Here is a 23,041-nt window from a genome sequence, read left to right as displayed (position 1 = left end):
ATAGGATCCCAAAACACACGAAACTAGTTTTACTTTCAGTTAGACTCAACTTTGACTTGGTTTTACATTTTTTTGTCTTTTCTAACCTTTAGCTTAATAATAGTAGATTGACTAATCCTAGTGAAATTTTGCTGCCAATCAAATAGTAAACAGTATGGACAAGAAGAAGGAAAAAAAAAGTACAGCAATAGAAGTGTAGTATTTGGTCAGTAGTATTCGGAAACCCTGATGGTGTGGTGGTTAAGTGCTACAGCTGCTAACCAAGAAGTCGACAGTTCAAATCTGCCAGGTGCTCCCTGGAAACTCTATGGGGCAGTTCTACTCTGACTGAGTTGGAATTGACTTGACGGCAGTGGGTTTGGGTGGGCATTTCTGTAATCCAATGCTGTGTAGCATACCATCCCGAAATTTAGTATCTTAAACAATAATTATGTATTTGCTTATGATTCCATGAGCTGTCTGGACAGGGCTCAGCTAGGTTGGCTTGTCTCCATTCCATGTGAGGGCTGGGCTCACTCAGGCAGCTGCAATTTGGGCTAGAAGATTAAAGATGGCCTCACTCACTTCTGGACCCTCAGCTGGGATGCTGGAACCTCTCTCTTTTGCTGTGTCAACCTCCAGCATCCCTTAAGCGGTCTATCTATCAGGACTAATTAGGTCTATCTAACTGGACTCCCGGGAAGAGTTAGGGCTACAAGAGGGAAAAGCGGAAGCTGAAATGCCTCTTAAGGCCCAGGCTCTGGAGCTCAGGGAATATCACTTCTGCCAGTTTGTTGGCCAAGGCTAGTCACAATGCCATTTCAGATTCAAAAGGAGGGGAACTAAGCTTTAACTCCTGATGGGAAGCATGGCAAAGTCTCACTGCTTAAGGAATGGGAGGCATTATGTGGCTAGCTTTGGAAACAATCTACCGTAACATATATGAGAAAAAGGTAAGAAGTGCAATGCATGTAGTACTTATATGGTCACAACCAAGCTTCCACTCTGACTAGAAGAGGTCTGGGTGAGGTTCCCTCCTTTCTCTCAACATTGCACGGGATTGTAAGTGGGTGGGCTACTGGTGAGCACACAAACACCTGGCTTTCTTTAGAGTGGAAAACTGATCATAAGGAGTCTATAAAGAGTCCCTCTGTAAGCAGATAATGCTAAGTGACCCTCCTAGGCTCCTAAAATTTGCCTAATTTACTGTGGTAATACCCACTGCTGTGAGTAGATTCTGACTCATAGTGACCCTATAGGACAGAGTAGAACTGCCCCATAGGGTTTCCAAGGCTATATAAGTGTTTACGGAAGCAAACTGCGACATCTTTCTCCAAGGAGCAGCTGGTGGGTTTGTACCCTGACCTTTCGGTTAGCAGTGTGCCACTGGGGTAATAATTTACTCAATGAGTGTGTAAACAAAGACTTCTGGTAGCTGCCCTTGATTTGGTTGACCTCAATTTGGAGTACCTGTCCTACTTCTTTGGCTTCTTTTGCAGGTAAGAGGAGACAATTTAGGCCTAGGTATCCCAAATTCTACAAGAAATTGAGTCTCTCCCAGGAAAAATCCTCCCTTTCCTAGACAAAAAGTGCTTATAATGTTTGGGAGTTAACTTCTGGAATCCTGTTTTTAAAGTGAATCAACCCCCTTCATCTTCTGTGAGGCCATATCCAGTTCTCTTTCCCCCAAGACTAAACCTAACCGCTATATATTTTCTATATATTTCATTTCACATGTGTTAACAGCCTTGAAAGAAAGTGATCTAACAAGTAAGGAATTCAGTTTTGTGAACAATTAACAGTTGGGATTACCTCACTTTAGTAATAATACGTGTCTAACATAGGAGCACAAAAAATATGCAAGGATACACCCAATGAAAGAACAAAAGCAAAAAGAGGTCTTTGTCAACTTTCCTGTAGACAATTACCAGCCCCAAGTCATTAAAGGAAGCAAAACCCCTGGGTAGAGCAGTCGGCTTGAGTAATCTTGCATGATCTCACAACAGCCAACTCTCACAAGAGTATTTCGCTTTCAGGATTAACTAAACCTGAGGATTAAATGTCCAGAGATGTTTATAGGAGCCCATATTTACTTCTGTGACCTCTACCTCACTGCTCAGACACAAAGTTATGCACCTCAAAAGACAGTTCCCTACTAAGTAAATTCAGAAAAGGAGATGGAAATATTTTGATCACTACTTAATCTGTACATTACCTAGCACATAGTAGTCATTCAATAAATACTTGCCATATAAATGGATAGGACTTCACATTCCAGTACACACACATCTTCTCAATAGCCCTCCTTCATATTCACCTCTTCCTTTCCGTTGCTACCCATAGCCAGCCTTTGAGTAAGTTGAAGGTCTTATAATCAAGCAATTAGTCCTAAAGGCTACTAACCATTTTCCCTGTGTCTTAGTTACCTAGTGCTACCATAACAGAAATACCACAAGTGGGTAGCTTTAAAGAACATTTATTTTTTCACAGTTCTGGAGGCCTAAAGTGCAAATCAGCTCTTGGCCATGTTGATTTCTTTTGTGAGCCTCTCTCCTAGTTTCTAGCGTCTGCGAGCATTCCTTGACATTCCTTGATGTTCCTTGGCATCTATCTTCCCCGTGTGTGTTTCTTTGTCTACTCTGCTCTTTTTATAATTCAGAAATGATTAGATTTAGGACCTACCCTACTCTGGTATGATCTCATTAACGTAATAAAAGAAAACCTTATTTCCAAGCAGGATCACATCCATAGGTACAGCCAAGCAGGGCTTCAATATATATTTTAGGGGACACAATTCAGTCCATAACACTCTCTCTCCAAACTCTCTGTCCTCCCTGCCTCAATCCATCAAGAACACAAGATTATTTTAAAGCACTCCTTATTGACAAACTCTAAATGTTCCCTATTGTATTCTGAATAAACTGCAGGGTTTTCTGCAATCTGGCCTCCAATTTGGAAACCTACATTTCCTCTTAATATTCCTATATATAAATCTCAATGTTCTACTGAACTAATCTGGATTAGCAGAACATACATCATGTTTTCTAACACTAGTCTAGACTTCTGTTTTTATCACGTCTTTGGCTTGGAATTCTCTCCTATTGTCAGTTCAAATCTGAACCTTGATGCCACCTTCTTTCTAATGATTTCCCCAGTAATCTGAGCTTTGAGTCCTCCCTTTTCTTTGCGATCACTTTTCTCTTGTAGAGCCTTTGCTCATGCTGCCTATGCTGAGTCTTAACTCCCTTACTAAACCAGAAAGTCTTTGAAAACAGGAGCGATGCTTTTCAAACTATTTTTCAGACACAGTGTTTGGCATCATGTAGGCATTTTACAAATATTTCAATTCAGAAGACCCCCCCCCCTTTTTTTTTAATTGCATTTAAGTTTACTAGCAAACGGAGGAAACCCTGGTGGCATAGTGGTTAAGAGCTAAGGCTGCTAACCAAAGGGTCGACAGTTCGAATCTGCCAGGTGCTCCTTGGAAACTCTATGGGGCAGTTCTACTCTGTCCTATAGGGTCGCTATAAGTCGGAAACGACTCGACGGCACTGGGTTTGGTTTTTGGTTTTTTGGATGCAAACAGAAAAGCACGTACCAAAATGTCCAATTCAATTAATTTTCACAAACTGAACACACTCATGCAACCACCAGGTCCCAGAATAAGAAACAAGTAATCAGAAACTCAGAATCTCCCCTAAACCCAGAACCCAGTTGCCATCTAGTCAATTTAGACTCACGGTGACCCCATGTGTGTCAGAGTAGAACTGAGCTCCATAGGGTTTTCAGTGGCTGATTTTTCGAAGTAGATGGCCAAGCCTTTCTTCCAGGATGCCTCTGGGTGTATGTGAACCTCAAACCTTTCAGTTAGCCACCAATCCTATTACACATGATACAGATTTGGTATAAATGAGAAGAGTGAGAATATGTATTTGTAGTCCCCTCATAACATCTCTGCTCCGCAAGCCCTTCCCCTCCAACCCCAAAAAGCGCGAATACAGGGATAGCGAGAGAGATGGAGGACGAGAGGGAGAGGTATTACTTTATAAATGAATGTATGCAGACAAAAACCTACACTTTGAGTGGAAAAGGCATGTTAGTACTAAACTGTTAAAAGGCTAGTGATTCTTCATTTTAAAACTCTGTATTGCACGTGCAATTCTAATAGAGCTGTCATCAACATAGGTCAACTCGCAGAACTCATCTAAAATTCAACATGGATGCATGCACGTCTATAAGCAACATGGTCGCTCTGCCAGCCACCAACATGGCAGCCGCGGCTTCACCTTACCCGGAAGCCTGAGAAAGCGCCCACAAAGAACGTATATACACTGTATCTGCCACTCTGCCAACACCTAAGGTGGCTTTAATTTCAGCTTCAAAGCGAGCGCGAAACCGGAAGTGGCTTTTTCTTCTTGCACAGCTCCGGGAATCCCTTTCCGGTGAGCCTTAGGGTGTCCGCGTTGGAATAGAATATTTCCTGAAAAGAGGGCTGGGAGGTGCTTGTCCACCGCGCCTGATTCGAGACGCGTCCGCGCTGGGAGACTAGGATGTCGGACACGTGGAGCTCTATCCAGGCCCACAAAAAGCAGCTGGACTCGCTGAGGGAGAGGTTGCAGCGGAGGCGGAAGCAGGACTCGGGGCACTTGGGTGAGGCGCGGGGCTGTCGGGGCCGATGCCCCGCCGGGGAGGGCGGGAGGGACCCCTAAAGAAGAAGACAGCTCCCAGATCGGCGCCCTTCCCCAAGCCGCCATTTCTTTCCCGCCTAGTCCATTGACAAGTCCCTCCCCTCAGGCTCACAGACTCTTCGCCCTACTGCAAGTAGTTCACGGTCGCTCCCTATCCCGAGTCTTGGTTCCTTCAGCTCCCTTTTCCCGGACGCCCGAGCCCCACCCTCTGCCATCCAGTCGACTTCTCATCTGCGATAACTTCGCCTTTGGGATACCTCTCAGGCCCCTACCCCGCGAATCGTGACCAGCAAGCCCCGTTTCCTGGTGTTTCCTTGGCACTTTGTTCTTCCCGCTGTAGTCGTCACTTCTTTGCGACTCGACACTGCTAGCAAGGAACTTTATATCTACCGTGCCCAGTTCATGGCCCGCGCCAAGTTGGCACTCGGTGTTGCTAAATAAGCCGGAGCCCTGGAGGCACAGTGGTTAAGCGCTGGGCTGCTAACCGAAAGATAAGCTGTTCGAACCCACCGCAGGAAAAAGATGTGGCAGTTTGCTTTCTGTGAAGATTACTGAGAAAACCAAACCCTTTGCCAGTGAGTCAATTCGGAGTCATAGCGACCCTTTATGGCAGAGTAGAACTGCCCCATCGGGTTTCCAAGGCTGTAATCCTTATAAAAGCAGACTGCTGATCTTAGTTCCGCAGAGAGGCTGGTGGATTTGAACCTCCAGCCTTTTGGTTGGCGGATGAGTGCTTTGACCACTGCGCAGCCAGTGCTCTTTTCTGTAAAGATTACAGCCTATGAAACCCTCTGGGGCAGTTCTACTCTGTCCTACAGGGTAGCTATGAGTCGAAACCAGCTCCATGGCAGCGGGTTGTTTTTTGGTTGCTGAATGAGTGGGAGATCTGGCACTGTCTTAGTCATTTCCGTAGTCGATTGTGACTCTTAGCGACCCTATAGGACAGAGTAGGACTCCTCCATGGCGTTTCCAAGAAGCCGCTGGTGGATTCAAACTACCGACCTTTTGGTTAGCATCTTTAGCTCTTAAACACTAGGCCACCAGGGCTTCAGTTATTTACATCCCAGACAAGAACCTGAAAGCATTTGTTTTTGGTTTTTAAACTTTCTACCCTCTAGTTGTCCCCTGTGTCACAGTCATAAACCTGGAAGGGACATCAAAAGATTATCAAGTTTCACCCTATCTCCCACCCCTGCACAAGCACTGAACTATTTAAGGTAAATCATTTATGAAGATGTACTAACATAGTGAATCCATTCTATCTCTGGTGTTTTGTTCCAGTGTTTATTAGTATGCGGGAATCTGTCTAAATCTTGCCTAGAGGCATGTTAGGTCCATGTGCTCATATTCTGGCACCTGGAACTGAAAGATCCTCTGGCAGGATTCTCATAAGTAATAACATCAAGAAAGTACAGTGTGCACCAGTCTAGTTAGACAAAAATAAGACGTTTTTCCTGCATTCAAGGAGTTTAAATTTTAGTTGCGGATAAAGGATGGATGCTTATAAAAAGTCAGAAATATAATATATGTAAAGCACCAAGTGAATGAATGAGTACAGCCAAGGGAGAAGTAACAAGACCTGGTTTAGTCAGTGAAGGACATGGTGGGGGAGTTGGCACTTGAATTTCCAGCTTTGAAGGCTATATAGGACTTAGGTAATTAAAGAGAAGGTAAGAGGGAGGGGCGAGGAGAGGCAGGAGTGCAAGTCCTATGATCAGAGGATAAATAGTAGTTAGGCATTGGAGTAGGTACTGATTTACCCAAGAGCAAGAATTTTTTTCTTGATCTATAAACTTCAACTCCTTTGACTTGTTGTAGGCCCAGTTTTCTATTTTTTCTTATTCTTTCATTCCCGTCTTTGTTTTGTTTGTTTGTTTGTTTGGTGTGGTAAATATATAGGTAACAACGCATTTGCCATTTCAATGGTCTTCACATGTATAGTTGACTGTCGTTAAATATGTTCATCATGTTGTTTGACCATTACCATTCCCGAGTTTTTCCATTACCCTTAATAGAAGCTCAGTGCTGTCTTAGAACTTTTTATTTTACGCACTTCAATTTTATATGGAAAATATGACTCTTACATCTCTTTTACAGGCAGCCCCCAGGTTACGAACGAGCTCTGCTCCTAAATCTGTATTTAAGTCGAGTTTGTACGAAAGTCAGAACAGTTAGGTATGGTTGGTATCTAATGTCAGTTAGTCAAATGTTTGTCTTAGCATATAGTATATAGTGTACCTTTCAACGCATAAAAACATTAAAGAAACACTTCCATATACATGGAAACCCTGGTGGCGTGGTGGTTAAGAGTTCATCTCCTAACCAAAAGGTCAGCAGTTCAAATCCACGAGGTGCTCCTTGGAAACCTTGTGGGGCAGTTCTGCTCTGTCCGGTAGGGTCGCTATGGTCGGAATCGACTCCGTGACAATGGATTTGTTTTTTTGGTTTTCCATTTACATTAAAACATCTTTAACATGATAATGCAGTAGTAATGATAATGTTTTGATGCATATCGAAAAGTAGCGCCCATTTGTTATTACGAACCATTGTATGTAACTCAAATTTTTAATATAATAGTCTTTACAGGTGTTGGTTCATAACTACAGATTGTACTTAAGTAGGACATTTGTCACCTGGGGACTGCCTGAATAGACAAATGACTCAGTTACTGCTTTTTTTTTTAAAGTATGGCAATTCTTTTACCGTTCTGGGGGCTGGAGGTCTGAAATGAAGGTGTCAGCAGAGTTGCTCTCCCTCTGGAGGCATCAGGAGAGGATCCTTCCCTGCCTCTTCCAGCTTCTGGTGGCTATTGGCATTCCTTGGCTTCCTTGGCTTGTGGCTGCTGAACTCCAGTCTTCATATCACCTTCTCCTTTGTTTCTGTTTCTCTTTTTATAATTTATTTTGTTGTTGTTGAACATACACCAATTCAACACTTCCCACATATACAATTGAGTGACATTGATTACATTCTTCAAGTTCTGCAACCATTCTTACTCTCCTTTTCTGAGCTGTTCCTCCTCCATTAAACTCACTGCCTTCTAAGGTTCCTATCTAACCTTTTGAGTTGCTGTTGTCAGTTTGATCCCATGTGGATAGATCTTAAACAAGCACAATGCTCAAGGCAGATATTCTTTTCTAGTTAAACTATTGTTTGGTTTTAAGAGGATTTTAGGGGATAGTTTTGATTTAAGGTTTAAAGATTATCTCAGGGCAATAGTTTCAGGAGCTTATCCAACCTCCATGGCTCCAGAAAATCAGGATTCCATGAGAAGTTGGAATTCTGTTCTACATTTTCCCCTTTTCATCAGGATCTTCTGTGACTTTTTTTTTTTAATTTGTATTGTGCTTTAAGTGAAAGTTTACAAATCAAGTCAGTCTCTTATACAAAAATTTATATACACCTTCCTATATAATCCTAGTTGCTCTCGCCTTAATAATGAGACAGCCCACTCCTTCCCTCCACATTCTCTTTTTGTATCCATTCAGCCAGCTTCTGACCCCCTCTGCTGTCTCATCTCCCCTCTAGACAGGAGCAGCCCACACAGTCTCATGTGTCTACTTGATTCAAGAAGCTCACTCTTCACCAGTATCATTTTCTATCCCATAGTCCAGTCCAATCCCTGCCTTAAGATTTGGCTTTGGGAATGGTTCCTGACTTGGGCTAACAGAAGGTCTGGGGTCCTCCCAGTCTCGGACCATTAAGTCTAGTCTTTTTGTGAGAACTTGAGGTCTGCATCCCACTGCTCTCATGCTCCCTCAGGGGTTCTCTGTCTTCTATAGACTCTTTGACCGAAATGTTAAGTAGTGATAGTTGGGCACCATCCAGTTCTTCTGGTCTCATGGCAAAGGAGGGCAATTGCATCTTTATTTACCATAGACTCCTCTGTTACTGAACTTAAGTATCCCATCAACTCTTTAAAAATTAGCATTCATTAAGGATATGATTAATGCTACATATATATGTGTTCCTGAAAAAACTTGCTTTCTTCAAAAGTATGCATTAAAAATAACAGGGCTTATGGAAATAAATACTTTTAGAGGAAGCCTTCTCCAAAACCTATGTAATTTTGTTACTAGAGCCCTTACAATAACAATTCTAATAAAAATACTAGCATAGTTAAATCTCCACTGTTGTTTCTACCTGTTATGGATTGAGTTGTGTTCCCCAAAAATATGCATTGTAAATCCCCCCATTCTGTGGTTATAATCCCATTTGGAAATGGGGTTTTCTTTGTTATGTTAATGGGACAGTATTAGTGTAGAGTGTGTTTTGAGTCAATCTCTTGAGATATAAATCAAGAGGAGGAGATTAAGCAAAGAAGCAAACAAGCAGAGATGGGGGAAGACCAATGCCATGCCACCAAGGAGCCAAGGAATAGAAACTGAAGAGACAAGGACTTTCCTCCAGAGCCAATAGAGAAAGGCTTCCCCTAGAGCCAGTGCCCTGATTTTAGACTTGTAGTCTCCTAAACTATGAGAAAATAAATTTCTGTTCATTAAAGCCACCCACTGATGGTATTTCTGTTGTATGGCAGCACTAGATAACTAAGACACTACCTGTAATGGAAGTCATTCCATCCTTACAGCCTGTACCCTGGGCTCCTACTTCATGTTTCCATCAGTCAGTTTTGTGTGTGTGTATTTGTTTGCTTGTTTGTTTAACCAAGGAAAATGTCTTTGCAGTTTCTTCAGCCGGACTTGTAACTTCCCAGATAGCTCAATCAGCAGAAAAGAAGAAAGGCTAACTTTTCCATTCTTTGATAACTAGAAACTCACCAATTACTACATTTGGACTCTGTAGATTATTGAGTTTTTAATGTATTTATTTCAGTTAGAGGTAATATAGTCTTGTTCTGTTACCTCCCCATAGTCTCCACATGGAGAGCCCATCACTCTTCTAGTCCCCTGAGTCTCTTTTGGAGCCCTGGTGGTACAGTGGTTAAGATCTCAGCTGCTAACCAAAAGGGCGGCAGTTGGAATCCACTAGCTGCTCTTTGGAAACCCTATGGGGCAGTTCTACGGTGTCCTACAGGGTTGCTATGAGTTGGAATCAAATCTCTTTTGCATTGTATTAGAATGTGATGGCCTTGAGTAAGTGCATTTCTTCTAGGAATATTTCTTTAATTTTAGTATGGAATAATTTGTTTTTCCCTTTTGCAATGGCAATTGGAAAAATGGACCTAAAGATCCCAAGTTGTCATTTGCTTCAACAAAGTAATCTCAATTCTTTAAAAAAAAAAAAAAACCATGATATCAATGCATCATTGACTACTTTTTGTACAGCTTTGTCTTTCTGTTACTTTTGTGACAAGCCATCCTGTCCATAGTTTCCGGTTATAATTATTCCTCCTGCATTTATTTGTATTTGTCCATTTCTAAATTCATACTGTTTAGAGAGATGATTCTAATTGCTCTTGATCATTTAAGTTCCATTTCACTTTTCCATGGTATTAATCACACTTTGGAATTAGCCAGTCTTTGTGCCATATGCAAACCTGACCACTGTAGTCTCAGTACTCTCATCCAGATTAGATTGGATTAGAAACAGAGTGATTAGAACCATTGGATTAGAAGGAGAGGGTCCACATAGTTACCAGCATTGTAGAGACACTCAGTAAATGTGTTGAATTAATAAATGAATAAATACTTTCTGAAGGAGTTGGAGCTTAATCATTTTCTGGACAGTAACCCATTTTAAGAATGATAAAATGTTAAGAGCTTTTTCTTCCCAGATGTATAAGTGTGTTTAGTAATGTTGATGAGACTGTATTCTCCCTTGAATGTAAATATTCTTCTTCAAATGTAAATATCTGTTGCCAGGCACATTCACCTAATAATATGGTTAAGACTCCTATAAAATTATTTTTGAGGTTGTCACATAGATTGTCTTCTGATCTAGAGCTTTGATACCATAATTTAGTATTGTGGGAACTGGTATAGATGAAACATACAAATTAAACTAGCCTATGATGGTTTTCTTCAGTTATTTTGATTATTGCAAATAATTCTTTGAGCTTTGGGATTCTTAGGAAAACATTGTGAAACACTATTAGTTTATCAATCAAGATGTTGTGTAAGATGTAACTAAAGTCTTGATTTAAAAAAGAAGTTTATTCAGTTCTTCGCTCACAGGAAATAAAAAATTTCCTGCCACATCTTAGTCTTTGCAACATTACTGAGATCTGATACTTAATTATTTACTGCAGAACTCAATGTTAAAAGACAAGAGTATAAAATGAACTAAAATGTATCCATATCAAAGTATTATGGGCAAAGAATGTTTGGGAAACCTTTGTTAGCTTGGCATTTCATCAGCTGCTAAATGAAAGGTTGGTGGTTCGAACCCACCCAGCAGCTCTGCAGAAGGATCTGGTGATCTGCTCTTGTAAAGATTACAGCCTAGAAAACCTTATTGCGCAGTTCTACCCTGTCACATGGGGTTGCTGTGAGTCAGAATCAACGCAACTGCATCTAACAATAACATCTTTTTTTAAGTTCAACTTTTTGAAATGAGGGTTATTATTTCAATAAAACTTGATTTCATTTTGATTGAAACAAAGTAGATTTGACCAGGGTTAAAAAAAATAGCACATGGTAAAATGGAGCCATGGTGGCGCAGTCGTTAAGCCCTCGGCTGCTAACTAAAAGGTCATTGGTTTGAGCCTTCTGGCCGCTCCATGGGAGAAAGATGCAGTGGTCTGCTTCTGTAAAGATTTAAAGCCTTGGAAACTCTATGGGGCAGTTCTTACTCTATCCTGTAGAGTCTTTGTGAGTAAGAATTGATTCGGTGGCAACAGGTTTATTAGCACATGGTAAATATGTTGACTGCTCCAATATATTTCCTCAGTGAGATTTAAAATATACATATAATTGTTGACATATTTTAGAAGTCAGCAGATTAGTTTACCTTCCATGGAGAATTTAACCAACGAATAAACTCAAGTGTTATTTTATTACCTTGCTAAACCCAACACGTACAATTTTTCATTAGATTAGAAGCAGAGTGTTGACATAGTTGCCAGCCTAGTAGAGACACTCAGTAAATGTTTTGAATTAATAAATTAATACTTTCTGAAGGAGTTGGAGCCCAGTGATTCTTAATCATTTTCTAGACAGTAACCCATTTTAAGAATGAAAAAATGTTAGTCTTTTTTCCAAATGTGTATGTACAGGCAAAAATTTGCATGTGACTTCAGGAAATTTGCCGAGCAGCTGAAAGCCCATCCAGGGAAAAACAGTTGCATTAACCGGCTGTTAAATTTTGTCCACAATGTTAAACATGAGCTTCCTCCCCCCTCTCCCAGTAACCTTAAAAGAGGTATTTTCAGCTCCAGTATCCTTAATGTCATGAAAAGAAAATGCCCAGAAGGTGTTACCAACAGAAGGATTCATAATTAGAATTATATCACCAGGTATTTTTTAAAAGAGCAGTACTAAAACAAGCAATTAGTCAAATTACCAAAGAGAAAAAAAATGTCAGCAGCCAGCTTTAGGGACCGAAAGTGAATGTTAAGGTGTTTTTTTGTTGCTGTCGTTTTGTGTTTTGGAGCCCTGGTGGCGTAGTGGTTGAGAATTTGTTCACAGTTGGAAGCCACCAGCCACTCCTTGGAAACCCTGTGGGGCAGTTCTACTCTGTCGCTTAGGATCGCTTAGGAGTTGGAATCAACTCAACAGCAGTGGGTTTGGTTTTTTAATAGACTTCTTGTTTATGTTAAGAAAGGATACATTACTCAAAGACTATCTAAATTTAGTTATTAACTGGAAAAAGTGAAAACTAAGAATTGTTTATATAATTACATTCTTGGTAGTATCAGTAGGTTAAAGCTTAAGAAGTGCATTTTCAGTGTTTTGCACTATGATGGGAGCAAAATCAATACTTTTTCTCAGATAATGTGTGATAAAGTCTGGATAAAAAATGTGTAAGTCTATTTTAGATAACAAATAACATTTTTGTGAAAAGTTGGGTAATCTGTTCACTTCATAGGAAAGAAAATGAAAGCATTAACATCTAATTTATAATTGTTTTTATTTTAAATCTGAAAATAGCAGATGTAACAGTGGCAGGGTAGATTGCTTTTTTTCTTTGAACTTTTAGATTCTGGGACTCATTTAAAATAAACCTAATAACGGACAATGTTTGTCAGAGAAATAATGTGGTACCACTGCATTTTTTAAGCACAGTCGGAATTGACTCGACGGCACCTGGTTTTTGGTTTGTGTTTAAGAACCATTATTTGTGGCAGTAACGGAACACAACGTGGCAGTGATTAGCTGTCTTCCCACACAAAATTTGGTTAGGTTACATTAACGAGAACATTCCTGAAGCATTGATTGGAAATTTGAAATCATGGAAAATGCTCAGTCATTTGACATTTATTTTGATCAGTGACGCTTTTCAGATTATTTTCATCTAAGTCACATCGACAAGAAAGAAGTAAAATATTTTATGCAAAATCAAGATGTAACAGGGATTGGCTCTATGGGGCTTAGGCCTTTGTTAACAAAATAAAACTCATGCTAACGGGAAACTTTGCCCAATGCAAAGTTTGAACATAAATTACAGGGGGAACTGGATAATTTATGACTTAAAATATTATTAAAAATTTCAAAATTTGTCTAAAAAGGGAAAGGACCCATCTGCTGAGTGTTGATTTAAAACATATCCACATCTTCCTTTAGCCCCCGTTTCTATTATCAGAATCTTTAGTTCCGTAGCTTGTATGATCTGTTACTACCTTTGGCATATTTTATGAGTTAAAAGGGTCAATTTATAATGTATAACACTTAAATTTGTGGGTATAATGTCTGAAATGCACATTTTAAGCACATCATGTTTTTTCCTACCTTAATAATGAAATTTAACATTGATTGTGCTCAGGTTGCCTAATGAAAGGAGTTTTCGAATACTTCAAAAAATTTTAAAACTTGACTGATAAAGTTCAGTATATAAATTGTAATATTTTACTTATACAAGGGTACTTTTAGATCAAACTTATTAAACTTGTAGAATCTCTGAATTGCAAAAGATTTCAGTAGTGACCAATTCCAATCAATGAAGGCATTTTGTCTATAGTCTTCCAAGTTAGCTAAATAGTAATTGTCACTTATATTTCTTACATCTTTTTAGCTTAGGTCATTTATTCTCAAAGTCTTTGTAATCCAGTCCTTCAAAATGCTTCCATGTATACATCACTTCTAAGCAAGATGAAGAAATTGAGGAATCATTTTCCTAATGTTGTGTGCCTTCAAGCCGATTCTGACTCAGCGACCCTATAGGACAGAGTAGAACTGCCCCATAGGGTTTCCTAGGCTGTAATCTTTTCGGGAGCAGATTGCCAGGTCTTTTCTCCCATGGAATCTCTTATTTTCATAAAATAAAGCTATTTCAGCAAGGTGTTTGGGGTATTTTTGCTCCATTTTCCTTAGAACCTCTGAGTCAAATTTTACTAAATACTGTAGAGTAGAAATTTCTTAGTAATCAAAATATTTTTAAATGTAAACTAATGGCCCACTATATATTATTTAGTTTAACAGAATTCCAAGTTCTGGCAGTTTATCTTAATATTTCATCTATATTTTAACTAAGTACTCACAGATACTAGGCTTTCCCAAAGGCAATATCCTAATTTGAGTTTCTTGAAATCCTTTTAAGGCTATGATGGCTATCCAGCTTGTGAAGTAATAGATAAGAAAAATAAACAGCCAGGAAACATAATTCAGTGATGGGAGCTTCAGCAAAGTATTACAGGATTTTTATGACTGTTAAAGATCACATTGTTCGGCCTCCCCCAGCACTATCATTTTGTGTACCCCCTGAAGTCCAGTGGTCTTGAATCATTAGAATTTGTAAACTTCATACCTGAAAAAGGTAATCTGATCTCAGCTTAGGTTGTTGCAAATATTTCCGGGTTTTATTAAAATGCAGTTTGATTATTATATCAGTTGTCATTTAGAGTAACTGAAGGGAGGTAGAAGGAGCATTTAAATCTACCATGTTACTAATTTGTTTCCTTTGGAGCACAGCAAAGACAAGAAATTAGGAAAGTATCTCTTACCCAGTAGACAAAGGATGGGCAGTTCCCAGAATATCCAGGATTATCTTGGCAAAGCAGTGAATGCTTGAGTGTGATTGAGGAAAGGTGATCTAGTGCTAAAGTTGGTCAGAGAATTTCTTGCATGAAACTATGTGCTGAGAATGCTGGAAAATTTGACTCCTGAGGAATGTATAGACTGGCATTTGTTGCCTTTTTTCATTTTCCGTTGTCCCCTTCACTCCTAGATCTACGGAATCCAGAGGCAGCACTGTCCCCAACCTTCCGTAGTGATAGTCCAGTGCCTACTGTACCCACCTCTGGTGGCCCTAAGCCCAGCACAGCTTCAGCAGCTCCTGAACTAGCTACAGACCCTGAGTTAGAGAAGAAGTTGCTACATCACCTCTCTGATCTGGCCCTCACATTACCTACTGATGCTGTGTCCATCCGTCTCGCCATCTCCACGGTAATGACCTTATACACAGGGTTGGGGTCTACCACTTCAGTTCATGCTGTCTTACTGCCATCCCTTTCTTCCCCAGCCAGATGCCCCTGCCACTCAGGATGGGGTGGAAAGCCTTCTACAGAAGTTTGCAGCTCAAGAGTTGATTGAGGTAAAGCGAGGCCTCCTGCAAGATGATGCACATCCCACTCTTGTGACCTATGCTGACCATTCCAAGCTCTCTGCCATGATGGGTGCTGTGGCAGAAAAGAAGGGCCCTGGGGAGGTAGCAGGGACCATTTCAGGACAGAAGCGTCGTGCAGAACAGGACTCAACCACAGTAGCTGCCTTTGCCAGTTGTTTGGCCTCTGGTCTAGCCTCTTCAGCATCAGAACCAACCAAGGAACCAGCCAAGAAATCAAGGAAACATGCTGCCTCAGATGTTGACCTAGAGATAGAAAGCCTTCTGAACCAACAGTCCACTAAGGAACAACAGAGCAAGAAGGTAGGTGTCAGAATGGAAATATTTTCTTGCATATGCTCTGAATTATAGCTTCAAGAGGGATTTACCCCTAGGGAAAGAGCAGTTCTTAGACTTGAGGGTTTAAAGCAATGGGTGGAATGATTTGCCCCACACCCCTACCCGCCCCCCCTCCCCACCAACCCTGGAACATTTGGCAATGTCTAGAGACATTTTTGGTTATCACAACTCGGGATGGCTAGTGGCATTTAGTAGATAGAGGCCAGGGATGCTGCTAAACACCCTACGGTGCACAAGACAGCCCCCCGCAAAAGAATTTTCCAGCCCAAAATGTCCGTAATGCTAAAATTGAGAAGTCCAGGTATAGAGAATCTTTGCCATTGAATCTGTTCAGAAGAATCCTTAGATCAAGACAAGAGGAACTCAAATATAGAAATACAGGAAGATGAATACTAGAAGATAGTCATGGACTGGTAATTTATGGAAACTGATGATTCAACAATGTGATTTGACAGTATAGTGATTCTGAGTATAGACATTGGACCAGCATGTGTTCTTATCCATCTGCTACTTCTAGCTGTGACTTTGAGTAATCTCTCTTGAGCTTTAGTCTTCTCATTTGTAAAATGAGGATAAACAGAATACCCTTCTTTACAGAACTGTTGCAGGCTCAGTTAAACAGTAAAATGTTTAGCACCTATGCTCAGCACCCAATAAGTGATTTTTATGGGAAGGAATGCTTTCCTGGAAAGGGGAGGTTAATGCTTAGCAGTAGGAACCAGGCCCCTTGTAGTATTTTAATTGTGTCCCAGATGTGGAGGGGCTGAACCCCTGACAAAATCTTTTCTCATAGGGCACCAGTTTTCCCATGAGTTCATTCACCCCTCATAGGACATTAATGTCAAGTGTAATGTGCAGAGGTGGTTTTAAGAACTAGTTGATCTACAAACACTTTTAAGTCCAAGGCTGCTTTTGTTACAGGTCAGTCAGGAGATCCTAGAGCTATTAAATACTACGACAGCCAAGGAACAGTCCATTGTTGAAAAGTTTCGCTCTCGAGGTCGGGCCCAAGTGCAAGAATTCTGTGACTATGGAACCAAGGAAGAGTGCATGAAAGCCAGCGATGCTGACCGGCCCTGTCGCAAGCTGCACTTCAGGTCTCTTAGGAGGGAAAGAGGTGGAATCGGTCTCCTAGAAGCAGTTGTTCCTCTTCAGCACACTCCTTCCAGAGTCTTTTGGAGTTCTTTCTCTGTGATTAGTTTTTGGTTTGTCTAAGCACTCCAGACTTGGAGGTATACTCCAGAAGTGGTGTTATGTGGGAGGGAACAGAGGCTGCCTCCCCAGTAAATGTAGGATTTTTCAATGTCCCACCAGAATGTCCCTTCCTCTTGCCGTAGCAAAGCATCACTGTCTGAGCCCCAGTGAAATTTAAAGTTCTCTGGAAGGAGTATAATCTTAGGAGAAATAGATCCGGGCTCTTGGATCACAGTATTTTACTCCGCTTTAACTAGCAAGTTCTTCCTGTTAACTGCTTTCTTTGCTGTCTCAAGGAAGCTAAGTCTTTGCTTAGGAATTACGGTCTTCTTTAATGTGAATTATGAATTTCTATGTCACCTGCCTCCCTTATCTTAAAATTCTTGGAGGAAGCTCTAACAGAACATTAGGAGGGAGAGGGGAGAAGACAACAGGAAATTTTGAAACAATTTGGAATTTGAACTGTATGGCATAATTCTGGAACGCTATTTTGCTTCTGATTCCTTTTATTTCCCCAGACGAATCATCAATAAACACACTGATGAGTCTTTAGGTGACTGCTCTTTCCTTAACACGTGTTTCCACATGGATACTTGCAAGTATGTTCACTATGAAATTGACGCCTGCATGGATTCCGAGGCTCCCGGCAGCAAAGACCATACACCGAGCCAGGAACTTGCACTTACACAGAGTGTTGGAGGTGACTCCAGTGCAGATCGGCTCTTCCCACCTCAGGTACCTGTCTGCTCAGAAAACTCACCTCAGTTTATGGACTTATGTCCGAGTAGTACAGCCGTATGTGTAGGAAAGCAGGACGTAATTCAACAATCTGTCTTGCTGATGGGAATGGAGTGGGATAGGTATGAGGGAGTAGGAAGACCAGTGGAAAAAAGGGTCTGGGGCCGTGAATCTGAGAGTGAAGAAAGGGAAGATGACCAAATACCACCTCATGCAGTGGATCTGTTGTGATATCCGCTACCTGGACGTCAGTATCTTGGGCAAGTTTGCAGTTGTGATGGCTGACCCACCCTGGGATATTCACATGGAGCTGCCCTATGGGACCCTGACAGATGATGAGATGCGCAGGCTCAACATACCAGTACTGCAGGATGATGGCTTTCTCTTCCTCTGGGTCACAGGCAGGTAATACAGTTCAAAGATACTTAGTTATGGGGAGACATAGTACAGAGTAAGTACTGGGTGGGCAATAAATCCTGGGTTTTCCTAGCCTTGCTATTAGATGACTGATTCAGCCTTTTTTTCTACTGAGACCTAACATATTTATAACACAAATAATGCCTTGAACTATATTTAGCTCTATATTTATTCCTCAAGAAAGGTAAGGTCATTGAAAATAGGCACACTTTTATTTTTTCATTGTTAGATCTACCCTGTTTCCCTAATGGTATCTCGCATGTAAAAATTCATTTACCATCTACTGAAAAAATGTTTCTAATATTTACATTTATCAGATATTTTGGAGGGGAGAAAAAATGAGTATGAAAGTAGCTATTAACCCTTATTTCTTTCTAGGGCTATGGAGTTGGGCAGAGAATGTCTGAACCTCTGGGGGTAAGCAGTAATCATTTTGTTGCTTTCTTTTAGAGAAATACATGCTGCTGTAGTTAATGTATGTGTTCCCTTCTCCCAGAGCATTGTTCCCTGTGATTCCTTGTAGATGATACTGCCCCTGAACTGTCAAGCCAAGTTAAAGCTCTAGTTCTCTTTCTTATGCCCCACAGTTATGAACGGGTAGATGAAATTATCTGGGTGAAGACAAATCAACTGCAACGCATCATTCGGACAGGCCGTACAGGTCACTGGTTGAACCATGGGAAAGAACACTGCTTGGTGAGCAGCAGTGGGGCCCAATTCAATAGGTGGAGCATAAAAAGGAACTGCTTGCTTTCTTATTGAGAAAAAGTTCAGAAGCTGGGGTTTCATACAGTAATCTGTTCTCTGTGGTGAGCAGGTTGGTGTCAAAGGAAATCCTCAAGGCTTCAACCAGGGTCTGGACTGTGATGTGATCGTGGCTGAGGTATGTTTCCCCAGGCACCGAAACCTTCTACATTTTATTGTATCAGTTACCCAAGTCAGGTGTATTCTTTATACTGAGTTCTCTCATTGATCATAAATGGGAAGGGCTAGAATTGCAATGTTGGGTAACTTAAAAGTAGCTAGAGCCTTTATTTCTTAGGTTCGTTCCACCAGTCATAAACCAGATGAAATCTATGGCATGATCGAGAGACTGTCCCCTGGCACTCGCAAGATTGAGTTATTTGGACGACCACACAATGTGCAGCCCAACTGGTAAGGTGATTAGAGAACAGGTTAGCCTCAATTAGTAGAGCTACACCTCCCGTGGCACTAGTCCACAGATGGGCTTTGGAGGATTTATAAACTATCTAAACTTGTGTTTAAGCTGTTTTACAGTTTGCTAGCATTCAGTGGAAACTCAAAAGATTGTCGTACTCTCTAAGGTCATCAATCTCCTAGAACCTAAGTCCTCAGTCATTTCTGTGGGATGTACTGCATGACTCACTAATCTGCCCCCTGGTGGTTACTAAGAATCTATTTGGTCTGTCAACAACTGCAACACCTTTAATAGAGCTTAAAAGACATGCTGCTAGCATTTTACTTGTCCAAAAATAGTCAGTGGCAGCCGCACCTTTGTGAAGTAGTCCTGGCTAATCATCAGTTCTTAACCCCTAGGTAATACAGATCGAGCCTGTTGTAACACGAGACTCTGCCCAATTCCTAACCAATCATGCTATCACATACTATTCTAATGTTAAGGTCTTTTTAAAAGAGTAGCATGAATATTTGATGAGATAATGGGCAGTCTTAACAAAAGATATACATCTAACAATATTAAGCCCTTTATTTCTAGAATTTCTGGTTTCCCCTTTTCTCCCCCTTGTTTCAGGATCACCCTTGGGAACCAACTAGATGGGATCCACCTCCTAGACCCAGATGTAGTTGCCCGATTCAAGCAAAGGTATCCAGATGGTATCATCTCTAAACCTAAGAATTTATAGAAGCACTTTCTTTCAGAGATGAGCATCCACAGCCATGGCCCTGCAGGCTACACCTGAAGAATAATATCAGTGTACAATAGCTGTTTTCCTTATTTAAATAAAAGTTTGTATTGTAGTTGGGATTTCAGGGTTAAATCCTGACTCTGTCACTTAATAGTGTGTGATCTTGTACAATTCATCTCTCAGTATGACTCCTTAGACGTAAAATGGGAATATTACCAGCCTCAACCTTGGGTTGTTTTGAGGGTCCAAATTAAATGAATTAAATTAATGCATGTAAAGCATTAAAATGTTAATTATTATAAAATAGAACTGTATGAAATCAAAGTGAATAGCAGTTACTACTATGTGAACATGGTAGTTAAGAAGGAGGTTTTCCAGGATAGCATTTCTCACGGTAAAATTTCAGTTTCACTTAGGTTATCACTCTTAGGACTATAATGCTCAAAGTGTTTCCTTGTTTTGTTACAACTATGTGACTTTGTTAGTCTATTAATTTTTAGCTGATTTTCCAGAAAAATTAAATAAGCACATCTTCTCAGATTAAATAAGTACTTAGGGTATGTAGAGAATTAGCCTATATATTATGTAAGTGAAAACACCTCTGGCCTGTCTTTAAAAGACATTTCATCAAATACAAGTGAACACAACTTCTTTAGACTTTGGTGAAACCTCTTATATTAATTTAAGGATGTAGGTTCTGCCTGTTACACACATAAGTTGTGAAAACTCCAATAAGGAAGACTACAGAAACAATATTATTTGTAAAAGGAAATAAATAAGAAAACTTCTAGGTAATATTATTTCCCCTACTGCCCAGTGTGCCTGTTACATTGAAAACCTTTGTTTTCAAAGTAATGTGTAGATGTGATAGTAACAGTTCCTGTTTTAACACTGGAATACAACTTTTCATTCCCTTTAAAATGGATGCGCATAGTGTTGTTTTTTCCTAGGCTCAAAGCTGGGTACTCTCCCATCATTCTAATAATCTTTTAGGCAAGTCCTATGACAATTATACCAACAAATTTCCTCAAACAACACCCACCACCCTATCACCCATATTTTCTGCTTGTCCCTACTCTTTTCACCCTTTCCTCTGCTATTACCACTGGTATTTCTGCTTATACTTGAAAATAAAAAGTAATTCCAGATTTTACAGCAAACTCAAGGACCCTGCTCCGTAGTCTGGCTCCTGTTGAAGGGAGAGAAAGGGGGAGAAGCAGGAGGGACCATCATGGGTTGAGATCAGGCACCACCAGAAGCCCAGCATGTATTTTAAAAACAGGCTCTTGGACACATTCCCAGAAGAGAAGTCTTCACTGGCTTGGAAAACAAGAAGGACTATTTCACAAACACCACTGTGTTTGAATTTCTAGAGGCTACCCAGGCCAAGAATACATCCCTAGGAGAGAAAAAGATACACAAACTTAGACTTCCAACCTAGATACATTCTTTTTAACTGTCTTAAACAATTAGGTTCCTAGATAATCTCTGGCAGCATCAAGTGAAATGGTATTATTCAATAGGAATACAGGAGAATGGGCCTAAAAGTCAGAAGTAGAGGCAATAAACAGAGTCCTGTGCTAATCTACTGGAAAGGATTTGCGATAGGAAATAGCAATGCCCTCTTTCATGGATACAGGTAAATCCCAGGAAAAAGTTAAGAGCAAAATCTTCAGAACTAAACACCCTCCCCACATCCACCATATTTAACACCCTATTGAGCTACCTGGTTTGTTGTCTGTAGGCAACCTCCCATATGTTACAAAATATTACCAATATACCATTTACCCACTTCTCTCCAAACTCTTAATTCCCTCAGTGGTCTGATAGGTACTAAGGAGATAAGCTAGTACTCAGAAATGCAAACAGCTTAATGTGTCATTCTCTGTATTTTTAAAAAACATAGAGGTAATGTGATAACTGAAAGGAGTGAACTGTTAATTACATCATCTCTGGCTATGTGGCAACTATAAGCTCTTTTTAAGCAGGATGAACTTTTCCAGTAGCCCCTCCAATCAGAATATATAGACAGCAACCTACTCTATTTAATATAAGGGAACACTGATTATATGCTCAAGGTTACCATGCTTCTCAACAGTTAATTTAGCAATACCTAGCTTATAAGAAAGAAAACTGTAAACTCACCTGCAGTGTTTCACCACACACTCATTGCTGCAGTACTCATTGTCCCAGTCCTTACTCACAACAGGAGGGTTCTCACACCCTGACCTCACACATCGAGGCTGGGGGGAGAGCGGCACAGGAGACGCACTCACCAATTCAACATCCATCTGAGAAGGAGACTCGACCTATGAGAGAAAGAGAATATCAAATATAGACTAGGCTGCTACTTGTCTGACTAGCCGGCTAGTCAAATTTGCCCTCAGAATCAATGCAGTAACAAGTGTTAAAATCCCTCACATACCTCAGTGAAATTCTTGGTCTCTCCCTCTAGAACCTAACTTCAGAACTTTGCCAAGTATACTGAACGTGAAAAGTCTTCCTATTGGGGAGGCTAGACACAAGCTAGGTCTCTTTTTAATCTTACCCATCACTGACTATTCCACACTTGAATTATACTCCTTTGAAATACCAAATCAAAAGTAGAATGTGGGCAGAAGTTGAATCACCTCAACTAAGCAAGATGGGAAAGGCCAAGAAGAAAAAATGCGATACTGTTACATTAATCAGAGCCAGACTCTCAAAAAGTCCCGTATTTTAAGATGACTACTGGTCATGTACCAGTTAAACTAGGGTAGCTGCCGTCTGTTTATATCTCTTTTGAAAGATTTAATGATATGTGCCAACTGTATTTTCTGGGCCATTTCCCCCTCACTGAAAACATCAAGCTAAGCACTCAAGACCTAGAAGAATGGAAGTATTCATACTGCCAAAACTTTGGGGTGGAGAGACACCTCTGAAAAGAAACTGTGTAGGCTGTATCCTCTAGTCAAACTACTGTTGCCTCTGCTTAGTGAAGGAGTGGTCTGTGAAAGCAGGCCCCCTTGTTTCTCATTAGGGCATTTTGGGTGGGACAAGTCATTACTTTGGGAAACTGTCCTCTATACTGCAGGATGTTTCATATTCCCAATGCGCCAGGGATTAAATGCTAGTAGCAATCCT

General features: G+C 40.6%; 2 protein-coding genes across 2 annotated transcripts in view; one reads left to right on the top strand and one right to left on the bottom strand.

Moving 5' to 3' along the window:
- Positions 1–4,366: 4,366 nt before the first annotated feature.
- Positions 4,367–19,915, top strand: METTL3 (methyltransferase 3, N6-adenosine-methyltransferase complex catalytic subunit). The gene is made up of 11 exons (XM_049898040.1): positions 4,367–4,629; positions 14,949–15,166; positions 15,243–15,647; positions 16,605–16,780; positions 17,396–17,612; positions 17,833–18,020; positions 18,411–18,449; positions 18,620–18,728; positions 18,850–18,915; positions 19,075–19,187; positions 19,804–19,915. The coding sequence occupies exons 1-11, from the start codon at positions 4,530–4,532 to the stop codon at positions 19,913–19,915; spliced, it is 1,743 nt and encodes a 580-aa protein (XP_049753997.1). The 5' UTR covers positions 4,367–4,529.
- TOX4 (TOX high mobility group box family member 4) overlaps positions 18,184–23,041 on the bottom strand; it is an 18,543-nt gene continuing 13,685 nt past the window's right edge. The window contains exons 8-9 of the mRNA XM_049898039.1: positions 22,064–22,227; positions 18,184–21,317 (exon numbers count right to left, since the gene is read on the bottom strand). Of these exons, the coding sequence (XP_049753996.1) occupies positions 21,257–21,317; positions 22,064–22,227 (225 nt within the window). The 3' untranslated portion in view covers positions 18,184–21,256. The remainder of the gene's footprint in view (positions 21,318–22,063; positions 22,228–23,041) is intronic.

The sequence above is a fragment of the Elephas maximus genome, chromosome 10 (genome assembly GCF_024166365.1).
Source record: "Elephas maximus indicus isolate mEleMax1 chromosome 10, mEleMax1 primary haplotype, whole genome shotgun sequence".
Classification (NCBI taxonomy): Eukaryota; Metazoa; Chordata; class Mammalia; order Proboscidea; family Elephantidae; genus Elephas; species Elephas maximus.
The sequence above is the reverse complement of the archived record's forward strand: the minus strand, read 5'-3'. Positions and strand labels throughout refer to the sequence as shown.